Below are 12863 nucleotides of genomic sequence, written 5' to 3'. Positions count from 1 at the left end.
CTCAGCAACAAAAAAGAAACATCCTCTCACTGTCAACTGCGTTTATTTTAAGCTAACTTAACATGTGTTCATACAAATATTGACACATCGAGATTCAACAACTGAGACATAAACTGATCAAGTTCCACAGACATGTGACTAACAGAAATGTAATAATGTGTCCCTGAACAAAGGGGGGGGGTCAAAATCAAAAGTAACAGTCAGTATCTGGTGTGGCCACCAGCTGCATTAAATACTGCAGTGCATCTCCTCCTCATGGACTGCACCAGATTTGCCCGTTTTTGCTGTGAGATGATACCCCACTCTTCCACCAAGGCACTTGCAAGTTCCCGGACATTTCTGGGGGGAATGGCCCTAGCCCTCAACCTCCGATCCAACAGGTCCCAGACGTGCTCAATGAGATTGAGATCCGGGCTCGTCGCTGGCCATGGCAGAACACTGACATTCCTGTCTTGCAGCACAGAACGAGCAGTATGGCTGGTGGTATTGTCATGCTGGAGGGTCATGTCATGATGAGCCTGCAGGAAGGGTACCACATGAGGGAGGAGGATGTCTTCCCTGTAACACACAGCATTGAGATTGCCGGCAATGACAACAAGCTCAGTCCGACGATGCTATGACACACCGCCCCAGATCATGACGGGCACTCCACCTCCAAAATCGATCCCCTCCAGAGTACAGGCCTCGGTGTAACGCTCATTCCTTCGACGATAAACGCGAATGCCACCAATACCCCTGGTGAGACAAAACTGCGACTCGTCAGTGAAGAGCACTTTTGCCAGTCCTGCCTGGTCCAGCAACGGTGAGTTTGTGCGCATATGCGACGATGTTGCCAGTGATGTCTGGTGAGGACCTGCCTTACAAGCCCTCAGTCCAGCCTTTCTCAGCCTTATGTGGACAGTCTGAGCTGATGGAGGGATTGTGCGTTCCTGGTGTAACTCGGGCAGTTGTTGTTGCCATCCTGTACCTGCCCCTTGGGCATCTTTCTTTTGGTGTTTTTCAGAGTCAGTAGAAAGGCCTCTTTAGTGTCTTAAGTTTTCATAACTGTGACCTTAATTGCCTACCGTCTGTAAACTGTTAGTGTCTTAACAACCGTTCCACAGGTGCATGTTCATTAATTGTTTATGGTTCATTGAACAAGCATTGGATTTTTACGAATTATCTTTGAAAGACAGGGTCCTGACAAAGGGACGTTTCTTTTTTTGCTGAGTTTATTTAGGGTCATAAAATCAGTTTTATTTTTTGACTGATTCAATTTTGTTTTTCCCAAATTCCATTTTCTCTTTTGTTTTTCCAGGTTACCATTTCAGGTTTTTGCTCTCAGAAATCACACTTTTATCAAATATAAAAAATACATTTGATGTTCGAAGTCCATAACAATGCTTAAACCACATCAAGACATGTTCTACTAAGCCAACATATGGAATTGTTTTAAGATGGTCATACCAAGCAAGGATCATTTAGCTTTAAAATAAATAAATATTACCAAATGATGATGAAATTTTGAATTTGGCCTTACTGCTATTAGCCCATAGAATGCATTGAATAACAGATTCATAAATAGAAAAACAGATAGTAAAACATTTTATCAAAAGGAAGTTGGTTTTCAAGTGTCTATATCTAAAAGACAAAACAAAAGTAAGTATTATGTTTTTTTTACCCATATTTAACAAACAAAAAATTGCCACTAAACTACTTCCATATAAACTGAGGGTACAAGACATTAGGAACGTATATCGATTCCTAATATTGAGTAGCACCCCCTTTTGTCCAATGCTTCCCAGAGTTGTGTCAAGTTGGCTGGAGGTCCTTTGGGTGGTGGACCATTCTTCATACACACGGGAAACTGTTGAGCATGAAAATCACAGCAGCGTTGCAGTTCTTGACACACTCAAACCGGTGTGCCTGGCACCTACTAACATACCCCATTCAAAAAGGCACTTCAATATTTTGTCATTGCCCATTCACCCTCTAAAATGCACATATACACAACCCATGTCTCAATGGTCAAGGCTTAAAAATCCTTCTTTAACTTCATTAGCATACTGCTTTTTGTCCGGAATTTCAGATGACTGACGTGCCCAAAGTAAACTGCCTGTTACTCATGCCCAGAAGCTAGGATATGCATATAGAAAGGGTTTCAGGCTTGTTTTTTGAAAAATGAGCAAATAGTTAGAAAAAGGACAAAGTGTCTCTCATTAGAAATGTAGTCTTGTTGGAACGTGAATGAGGTGTGCGCACTTCGTTATTTATCTTCCATGTTGAACATACTATTCTCCGTCTTAAATATTATCATTTATTTAGATATTAGCGTACCTGAGGATTAATTAGAAACATCGTTTGACTTGTTTGGATGAACTTTACTGGTAACTTTTTGGATTCATTTGTATGCATATTGAACGAGTGGATTACTGAATCAAGCGCACCAACTAAATGGACATTTTTGGGGTATAAAGAAGGATTTTATCGAACAAAACAACCATTCATTGTATAGCTGGGACCCTTGGGATTGCAAACAGAGGAAGATCTTCAAAAGGTAAGTGATTTATTTCATCGCCATTTGTGATTTTGTGACGCCTGTGCTGGTTGAAAAAATATTTTGTTGTGGGGTGCTGTCCTCATATTTTTTTATTTCACCTTTATTTAACCAGGTAGGCAAGTTGAGAACAAGTTCTCATTTACAATTGCGACCTGGCCAAGATAAAGCAAAGCAGTTCGACACATACAACAACAGAGTTACACATGGAGTAAAACAAACATACAGTCAATAATACAGTAGAAAAATAAGATAATCGCATGGCATGCTTTCGCCGTAAAGCCTTTTTGAAATCTGACAACGCAGTTGGATTAACAAGAAGTTAAGCTTTTAAATGATGTATGACACTTGTATTTTCATGAATGTTTAATATCACGATCTTTGTATTTTGAACTTCCGCAATTTCACCGGATGTTGTCGTAGGTGTCCCACTAGCGGTTCATGCGCCCAAACAGGTTTTAATCTGTCTCCTCCCCATCATCTACACTGATTGAAGTGGATTTTACAAGTGACAGCAATAAGGGATCATAGGTTTCACCTGGATTCACCTGGTCAGTCTATGTCATGGAAAGAGCAGGTGTTCAAGATGTACTGTATATACTGTACATACCACATTCATAAGTAGGAACAGGGTTAGGGGCAATTCAGTCCATTCAGGAAGTAAACTGAATTTCCAATTCCAATTTTCCTCAAAGCTTTCCTATGATGACAATGTAGAATTTAAATTGGAATAACATAACTTGACAGAAACATTTATGAAATGCTTATGTACTGGTTATCAATGTGGTATGTACACACATATCTACCCAGTCAGAGAGGCCCACTAAAGAACACAAAAGCAGCGTTGGGTTCATTAGGCACCAAGAGCAAGAAAACCGACAGCCACATGGATGGACAAAAAAACCTGCTTACGCTTCCTTTTCCATTGCAAAATGCTTTAATACATGTCCCTAATGTTCACGACCCATGCCTGACATCTCTCCTAACGTCCTCATGCACACCTAATGACCAAGACCCACACCTGACATATCTCCTAATGACCAAGACCCACACCTGACATATCTCCTAATGTCCTCCTGCACACCTAATGGCCATGACCCACGCCTGACATCTTTCCTAACGTCCTCCTGCGCAGTGGCGGGGAACCCTAGAGTTACTTACGTGATTACTTTGGAGGTTTTCCAGCAAGCTGGGGTCATTAAATCCGGCCTCCTCAGACGACTGTGTGCTGTGGCTGTGAATGAGAAAAAAGAACACTGGTGAAAATACTAACACTACACCGACAACACAAGAGCATAAGTAGAGAATTTTTTTTTTAATCAAGTTTAGTCAGTTAAAAAAAAATATCCAGAGTGTATGATATAATTGGAGACTGCATGAAGTGTGTGTTGGGAATTATTTCAATTGCAGACAGATGTGAAGCTGGTCCCGAGGGCTTGTGTATACAGTTACAGTCTTCACACAGTGCTGGCCAACAGGGATTCTGTACCATGTTGACAGTAAAAACAAAACAACAAAAAAACTTTGTGAAAGCCAGCAGCCAGGGCTGGCCTGAAATGACTCCATAATGCACCAGACGCAGGGGAAACGGGAGAGGGGGTGGATTATTAAGTTCCGCAAGCCTGGAGTCCCTGGTGACTCTCAACTTCTGGGTAACATTAATTCATTTGCCTCCCACTCACACATGCAACCCCCATCCCCCTCCTCCCCTACCCATCTCCAAGAATCCCTACATGACCTTTTGGTTTTCTCTCAATAGAAACACAATGCAACAGAGTCGGGTGCATTGTTAAATTGGCAGAGAAGAAACTGTAACCAGACAGGAATCCTGTATTTCTTTCATCAGAAAAAATACTAAGCAAAATACTAAATATTTAACAAGCATACGGGAGTTTGTGACTAAGAAACAGAGTCACTACCGCAAGAAAACACAACTTTGTGTTGGTATTGACCATTTCGGGTATGACAATTGACTTATTTTCCACTTTTACAAATCACCGTTACAACAGGATTTGCTGTTGGCATTTTCAACAGATACACTCAGACATCTAGTAAGGATACGGTACATAATATTGAAAAGGTTCAGTAAAGGTTTTTAGATGCTTTCTGCTGACGTTCACACGATAAGACCAAGAAAAATGGAACTGGTCCTGTACATTGACAAAATGTATTTTTCTCAATAACACGCCAGAACAAATAGGATGACCATCTATTACCCTTGTAAAAAAAAAAAAAACATATGGTCTGGTCATAATCAAGAAATCTAATTGCAGGTAGGCTGTGTTGGCTGTGAGTGCAATATAATTGGATGTAAAACCCTGAAAGCATAGAAGTGACACGTCTTGTTGGGAAGCCTTTTAGCATCGCTACCAAATCTTGGGTGAATCGAGTCTAGGCAGAAAAGTGGTTTACTACCTCCGGCAGAAATCGATTGATGATTACGTGATAAATACGAGAAAATGGATCAGGTCGGGCTTAATAGGAATGTACCGTGGTTGCCATTAGCCACCATAATAAGTTACCTACAACCCAGGGGAAGGATCGTTAAGATTCTTAAGAGCCAAACGGCAATAGTCCTGGAAGTTCACCGCAAACAAATGTTGCTTTGGGAACGGGGGAGAAGGGAGAGAGCAATGCAATTATACCAGGGCTGTGGCAGATGTGCTACACCGAGAATAGATGTGGTGGAGTAGAGGGAATCTATCATACTCAGAGGCATGTATTAAAATATGGCATGCAGGGAGAAAGCAATTTCTCCTGTTTCTCTCTCCTCCTGCCTGTCTAAGGAGGGATACAGAGAGACACAGGAGGGGCAGAACGCACCTCGCTTTATGACTAATATTGTAGTGTTGAGTATGTGGTCCTCTCATTTACATGCCGAATAGACCGGGCGCGTGCGCTATCGCGCACATGTTGATTTTGTCCATCCACACCAGACGCGATCAGGACACGCAGGTTGAAATAACAAAACAAATCCTGAACCAACCATATTCATTTGGGGACAGGTCGAAATGCATGAAATATTCATGGCAATTTAGGTAGCTTGCTTGCTGTTGCTAGCTAATCTATAAACCAAGTTAAAACACAATTACCTATAAACAGACATGACTATAACACATGTAGCTGATAAACTAAGACCTATAGTAGCCCACACACCTAGGCCAGGAGAGCAACAGTAGATTGTAGTTTTAATAGAATCCACACTGAGTGTTGTGTCAGCCCTACTCCAGGGGTTGGTAAAAAATGTGTGCTTTAGGAAATCTGTTCACCAAGTATTCCCACAAATAGGAAAAAGGGATGTGATCGTGTCTCAATGTATGAAATCATTGTTATTATCAAATACAATCTCTTATTGGGCTTAGTTGTGGTCAATTTGCAGTGTGCAAATTATTATAATTCTGTTCCACCCACCTCCCCGACCATCTACTCCTGCAGCTGAATGTAGTTGCCTACCCCTGCTATATCTAACAACCTACAGTGACTTCGGAAAGTATTCAGACCCCTTGACTTTTTCCACATTTTGTTACATTACAGCCTTATTCGAAAATTGATTAAATACATTTTTTCCCATCAACCTACACACAATAACCCATGACCAATCAAAAACTGTTTAGAAAGTTTTGTAAATGTATTAAAATAAAACTGAAATACCAAATACCAAGAACCCGATGGTCACTGACAGAGCGCCAGAGTTCCTCTGTAGAGATGGGAGAACCTTCCAGAAGGACAACCATCTCTGCAGCTCTCCACCAATCAGGCATTTATAGTAGATTGGCCAGACGGAAGCCAATCCTCAGTAAAAGGCACATGACAGCTCGCTTGTAGTTGCCAAGAGGCACCTAAAGGACTCTCAGATCATGAGAAACTAGATTCTCTGGTCTGATGAAACCAAGATTCAACTCTTTGGCCTGAATGCCAAGCATCACATCTGGAGGAAACCTGGCACCATCCCTACGGTGAAGCATGGTGGCAGCATCATGCTGTGGGGATGTTTTTCAGCGCCACGGACTTGAACCCGATCAAACATCTCTGGAGAGACCTGAAAATAGCTGTGTAGCTATGCTCCCCATAGAGCTTAAGAGGATCTGCAGAGAAGAATGGGAGAAACTCCCCAAATACAGGTGTGCCAAGCTTGTAGCTTCAACCAAGTACTGAGTAAATGGTCTGAATACTGTAAATGTGATATGATTTTTTTTTATTTGATAAATTACCTAAAATTTCTAAAACCTGTTTTGGCTTTGTCATTATGGGGTATTGTGTGCAGATTGATAAGGGGAAAAAACGATTTAATCCATTTTAGAATAAGGCTGTAACGTAACACAATGTGGAAAAAGTCAAGGGGTCTGAATACTTTCTTAATGCACTGTATATAGGCATGGAGAACTGAGGCAGTGAACAGAAAACTAAGCCCTTTGCCTAGACTGACAAAGCAACGGCATCACCGCCGTCCGAGTCCATCGGCTTGATGTGATTTCTGAGGCTAAAGCTGATCGTGAAGGATGGTCATTTATTGATTACCTTCTACAGCCCAGCAGCGATCTATCCTGTCACTATAGGAACAAGAGCACTAGTTGTACACACTCTGTATCTTTGGCCTCCTTACTAACTCAACAACAGCTCTGTTACAGCACATTCTGTTTTTGTCACCAAGAAGCAACAGATGGGTCAATACCCAAAATGGCCGATGTGTGTTACCAGTTTCTCGGGACGTAATGGATTTCACTTGATGCTGAATGGGTCCAGAATTTCTTGGCTGCAACTGACAATGTTACAGGACAATTGCTCTCATCTGGCTCTAAGGACCATGAAAAAGAGTGCCAAATTGTATGGTTTCCCACAGAGACAGTAAGGAATGTGTCTGTAATGCTCATACCACAGATGGTCTAGAGATTGAAGAAGGGCAGCAGGCAGGCTGGAGTTTCATTTCCTTCTTCTCCAAAGAGGCTCACCTCATCTTTCCATGTTGTACACTCTAGGCACCGCCATATACATATCAAGACCCACAATCTGTGTCTGGCCAAATTATACTCCCAATGAATGACTGTGACTAATACAGGCTTTCTTTATTAACCAATGGTCTACACCTCATCAACCATTTGGGTTGGTGTTTCAGCGTTTTAGAGAGTGCACCGCCTCTAATAACGAAATAAAAACAATGGAAGCAGCACCCGACCCACCAGGCCGACCCGACCCACCAGGCCCACCAGGACTGGGATTGTTTTTAGGATTGCAGATGTATTACACGGGGGATGATTGTTGTCCCTGGCGTAGGCCTAAGTGAGTTTGAGGTAGTATATTTGAGGAATGGAATAATCCAATGAGATTTCACACTGAGCAGCCTGGCAAGAGAAGTGTATTTTTTATAAAGTATATATCAGTGAGCAGATATTCTTTCAGGAAGGAGGGAGAACAATTCTTGCAGTCTGGTAGTATCTATTATTCATGACTATGGCAAAGAAGAAGAAAAGTACTTCTAATAAATATCTGCCTCGTTTTGTGTTGGTATCTGTCCGTATGTTCGCTAAGTTACCTCATATTAAATGTGCTAAATTCAACCCGGTTGCTTCACAGACAAAGGCAGTAAAAAAAAATATTATTATTCTTTTTTTTTTAAAGGCATGCTTTCACACAAGGTGGGAAACTGGCGACAGCCACGTCTGTCTCGCCAGCAGCCTGCGAGGCACCACATTTGGCATCAACAAAAAGGCCAAATTCTCCCATGCAAAATGGATGAGACACATCCATGCTGTGGATTACAACACACTGCAGCAGATGGATCACAGGAGTGTGTGTGTGTGTGTGTGTGTGTGTGTGTGTTGCCTGGGTCTCAACAGCTAGATTAACGCAAATGGAGAGAAAGGAGTTTGTGCCGCAATAGTCAGCGTCACAGTATAATAAGTAGAGAAATGCTTCACAACATGCCAAGCAGACTGCACTGTGTCGCATTTCCAGACATCTATTGTAAGCTATAACATTGTATACTATACAGTAGCTGAGAACCCATAATCCTTTAACTGGTAACTCATTTTGATGCAGATTGTTTTTTTTCCTCTAACGCCTGGAGAAAAAACTATCTTGGTGCCATACAGCACAATGCCCCAAGTCAGTGTATCAAAACACAGCAAAAAAAAACAGATGCACAGTGATTTATTTCCAAAGTACTGCACCCACAATGCAACACTATACATCACAGAAGCGAGAAGAGAGCAGTAGCACACAGAACACCACCACAGCAATCTTACCAGTCATCCTCAGCAAAACTACCATCCTCAGCCTCGGGTATGTGACTGTTGAGAGAAAATCATGTTGCAGAACACTGTACAGTCAACCATGTTGTGTTAACATGGTGTGTTAGCATGTTCTGTTAACGTGCAGACAATGAAAAAAATGACATTGACTGGTTGGTTATCCAAAGGTGTTGGGTTAATTTGGGGATATTAAAGGGAGATTGTTGAGAGAGGGCTGGTATCTCACATGAGGGTAGACCGCTGGGATAGTGGTTAGTGATGAGGATCTGTTCCAATGGAAGTGACTGACCATCTTCACAGTAGCGGACTGCTAACAAAGCAGCAGAAGCTTAGGTAAGTTTTAATAAAGAAACAAAAGATGGCTTCCACTCCAGTAGACTTTGGTCAGGTGAGCAAGAGGACAGCTGGGTTAGGCCTCTCAGCCCCACATCCTGTCTGTATGTCTGTCTCAGTATGTGTGTGTGTGTGTGTGTGTGTGTGTGTGTGTGTGTGGCTCATGGGCTGCCAAGTGTTCCCCACTGGGAACTCCAAATGTGGTCACTGCGCACACTGCTCCAAGACGAGAGTGGCAAATTATTTTCACATCTCCGCTCTGGCAAACTAATTACGGACCACAGTCCGGGCTTTTGTTAATTGTACATGGGAGGATTTGAGTTGACCGGACACTGTCCTGCTATCTAGATGACAAAAGAACATTGTGGCTTGGCGACTGACTGGCCCAAATAAGACTCGGAGGCTGGGAGTGAATTCACTATTCTGAGCTTTGTATTCGCCACAACACCCATTCAAATACACTGTGAATGGACAAAGCACACAATACGCATTCTTAGGTCTTTTCACAGATCTAACTCCCGTTACCAGACATGCCCGATGCTATGTTCAAGTTAACCACATACACAACTCTTGAATGCTATTACTTCTCAGGTGTGTCAAAGAAAGGTCTGAAATCAGCTTACCCTCCCTCAATTCCTAACATTCACGATAACGGTTGACCTTGGACCAGTGACTAGAGGCAACTCCTAAAAGACAAGCACACATCTCTTGCTACTATATGTCTCTAAGAGCTCTAGTGTGCAGCTGAATTCATTAATGTCTTCACGCATAGGGATGGCTATATTAATTACTGCTCTAGTTAATTAGTCTTTGAGGAGGACGACGTGGTGGAGTGGATGTGTGTGTGCGTGTGTAACATTACACTGGGCCTCTGACTCCAGTGGGGCACTGTGCTGTCCAGGCTGACAGACCACAGACCACAGACTGGAACCCTGTGAAGAGCAATTAAGACTTGCAGTGGGAAGCAGTAGTAAGGACATGAACCCATTACTAGACTTCACCCAGCCAGAGGGAAAAGCCGTTTGAACTGGCGTCGTCACAACCAGAAGAAGAAAGGTCATTATGACACCATTTCAACCAGAAGAAGAAAGGTCATTATGACACCATTTCAACCAGAAGAAGAAAAGGTCATTATGACACCATTTCAACCAGAAGAAGAAAAGGTCATTATGACACCATTTCAACCAGAAGAAGAAAAGGTCATTATGACACCATTTCAACCAGAAGAAGAAAAGGTCATTATGACACCATTTCAACCAGAAGAAGAAAAGGTCATTATGACACCATTGACACCATGGCTTTTTTATGGCAGTTTTGGAGCAGTGGCTTCTTCCTTCCTGAGCTGCCTTTCAGGTTGTCGATATAGGACTCGTTTTACTGTGGATATAGACACTTTTGTATCAGTTTCCTCCAGCATCTTCACAAAGTCCTTGTTCTGGGATTGATTTGCACTTTTCGCACCAAAGTACGTTCATCTCTAGGAGACAGAACGCATCTCCTTCCTGAGTGGTATGACGGCGGCATGGTCACATGGTGTTTATACTTGCGTACTATTGTTTGTACAGATGAACGTGGTACCCTCAGGCGTTTGGAAATTGCTCCCAAGGATGAACCAGACTTGTGGAGGTCTACAATTTTTTTTTCTGAGGTCTTGGCTGATTTCTTTTGATTTTCTCATGATATCAAGCAAAGAGGCACTGAGTTTGAAGGTAGGCTTTAATACATCCACAGGTACACCTCCAATTGACTCAAATGATGTCAATTACCCTATCAGAAGCTTCAAAAGCCATGACATAATTTTCTGGAATTTTCCAAGCTGTTTAAAGTCACAGTCAACTTAGTGGATGTAAACTTCTGACCCACTGGAAATGTGATAGTGAATTATAAGATAAATAATCTGTCTGTAAACAATTGTTGGAAAAATGACCTTTTGTCATGCACAAAGTAGATGTCCTAACCGACTTGACAAAACTATAGTTTGTTAACAAGTGGAGTGGTTGAAAAACAAGTTTTAATGACTCCAACCTAAGTGTATTTATTTCACCTTTATTTAACCAGGTAGGCAAGTTGAGAACAAGTTCTCATTTGCAAATTCGACCTGGCCAAGATAATGCATAGCAATTCGACACATACAACAACAGAGTTACAAATGGAATAAACAAAACATACAGTCAATAATACAGTAGAACAAAAGAAAACAAAAAGTCTATATACAGTGAGTGCAAATGAGGTAAGTTGAGGCAATAAATAGGCCATGGTGGCGAAGTAATTACAATATAGCAATTATACACTGGAATGGTAGATGTACAGAAGATGAATGTGCAAGTAGAGATAGTGGGGTGCAAAGGAGAAAGATAGATAAATAAATACAGTATGGGGATGAGGTAGGTAGATAGTTTGGCTGTTTACAGATTGGCTATGTACCGGTGCAGTGATCTGTGAGCTGCTCTGACAGCTGGTGCTTAAAGCAAGTGAGGGAGATATGAGTCTCCAGCTTCAGAGATTGTAAACTTCAGACTTTCCGGCTATAGGCCTGCAATGGCAGACAGCTTCCTAAACCTGATCCTATATGTTTGTGTGGTCATGCCAAATTACCATAGGAGCTGGCAAGACAGCTCGAGAAGATCCAGGACCAGGCAAAGACCTTGTGTCACTGTAGTAGAGCCCCTTTCTCCATGATGGTCCCCAGAAACTCAACAGTTAAAGGAGATCGTAAGAGAATTTAAATTTAAATGTGATTATGACTGACATCTTAGTGGTTAAATGGGTAGATTACAGCAGGGATGGTTACACAGTTCAGCACACTATGCTTTGATCACATTCTAACGTATCAATTTCCCCCACTCGATTTGGGGATACATATCAGAAACCTGCTGTCAATGTGTTTATGGCATGCTTCTCTAGCTTTGAAAAAAAAGAAGAAACTGATATTCTTGAACACTCCACAAACAAATCTAATGGTTCTTTGATTGATGTGTTTTTTCCCCTCCTTGCACCTGAACCTTGGCCGGAAAGGAAGGCGTGGCAACCTGAACCTTGGCCGGAAAGGAAGGCGTGGCAACCTGAACCTTGGCCGGAAAGGAAGGCGTGGCAACCTGAACCTTGGCCGGAAAGGAAGGCGTGGCAACCTGAACCTTGGCCGGAAAGGAAGGCGTGGCAACCTGAACCTTGGCCGGAAAGGAAGGCGTGGCAACCTGAACCTTGGCCGGAAAGGAAGGCGTGGCAACCTGAACCTTGGCCGGAAAGGAAGGCGTGGCAACCTGAACCTTGGCCGGAAAGGAAGGCGTGGCAACCTGAACCTTGGCCGGAAAGGAAGGCGTGGCAACCTGAACCTTGGCCGGAAAGAAAGGTGTAGCAACTACTTGTCCTTCTCTAGCTCGCAGGTCGGACAGCTTCACCAGTGGCACTGGAGATGAAACAGGCGTTCTTGTCCCCCAACCCTGCACTTCTTCAAGCATGTTTTTAATTGAATTAATCACGTATTGTCACACTCTGCTGAGATATTCACAGTCTGCACCCTATTCCCTTTATAGTGCACTACTTTGGACCAAGGCCCATAAGACTCTGGTCAAAGTTAGTGCACTATATGGAATAGGGTGCCATTTGGGATGCACCCACAGTTCCCTTGGAGCTTCTTAGCTGCCTGTATCACACTAAGCAATGTGTGTCATTTTCAAATTGCAGAAAGGAACTGATACCATATTCACAGAACAAATGCATTAGGAACTAACAGGACAACCCCCTCC

At 42.5% G+C, this 12863-nt stretch overlaps 1 protein-coding gene across 2 annotated transcripts in view; it reads right to left on the bottom strand.

Annotated features, from left to right (window-relative positions):
- Window positions 1-12863, bottom strand: part of atp8a1 (ATPase phospholipid transporting 8A1) — a 211244-nt gene that overhangs the window by 95295 nt on the left and 103086 nt on the right. The window contains exons 15-16 of one of the 2 annotated variants that reach the window (XM_014199122.3): window positions 8779-8823; window positions 3698-3770 (exon numbers count right to left, since the gene is read on the bottom strand). In XM_014199122.3, coding sequence (XP_014054597.1) covers window positions 3698-3770; window positions 8779-8823 — 118 coding nt within the window. The remainder of the gene's footprint in view (window positions 1-3697; window positions 3771-8778; window positions 8824-12863) is intronic. The other variant, XM_014199124.3, reaches the window with a different exon arrangement.

The sequence above is a fragment of the Salmo salar genome, chromosome 05 (genome assembly GCF_965601325.2).
Source record: "Salmo salar chromosome 05, fSalSal1, whole genome shotgun sequence".
Lineage (NCBI taxonomy): Eukaryota > Metazoa > Chordata > Actinopteri > Salmoniformes > Salmonidae > Salmo > Salmo salar.
This window is presented reverse-complemented; position numbering and strand designations above follow the sequence as displayed.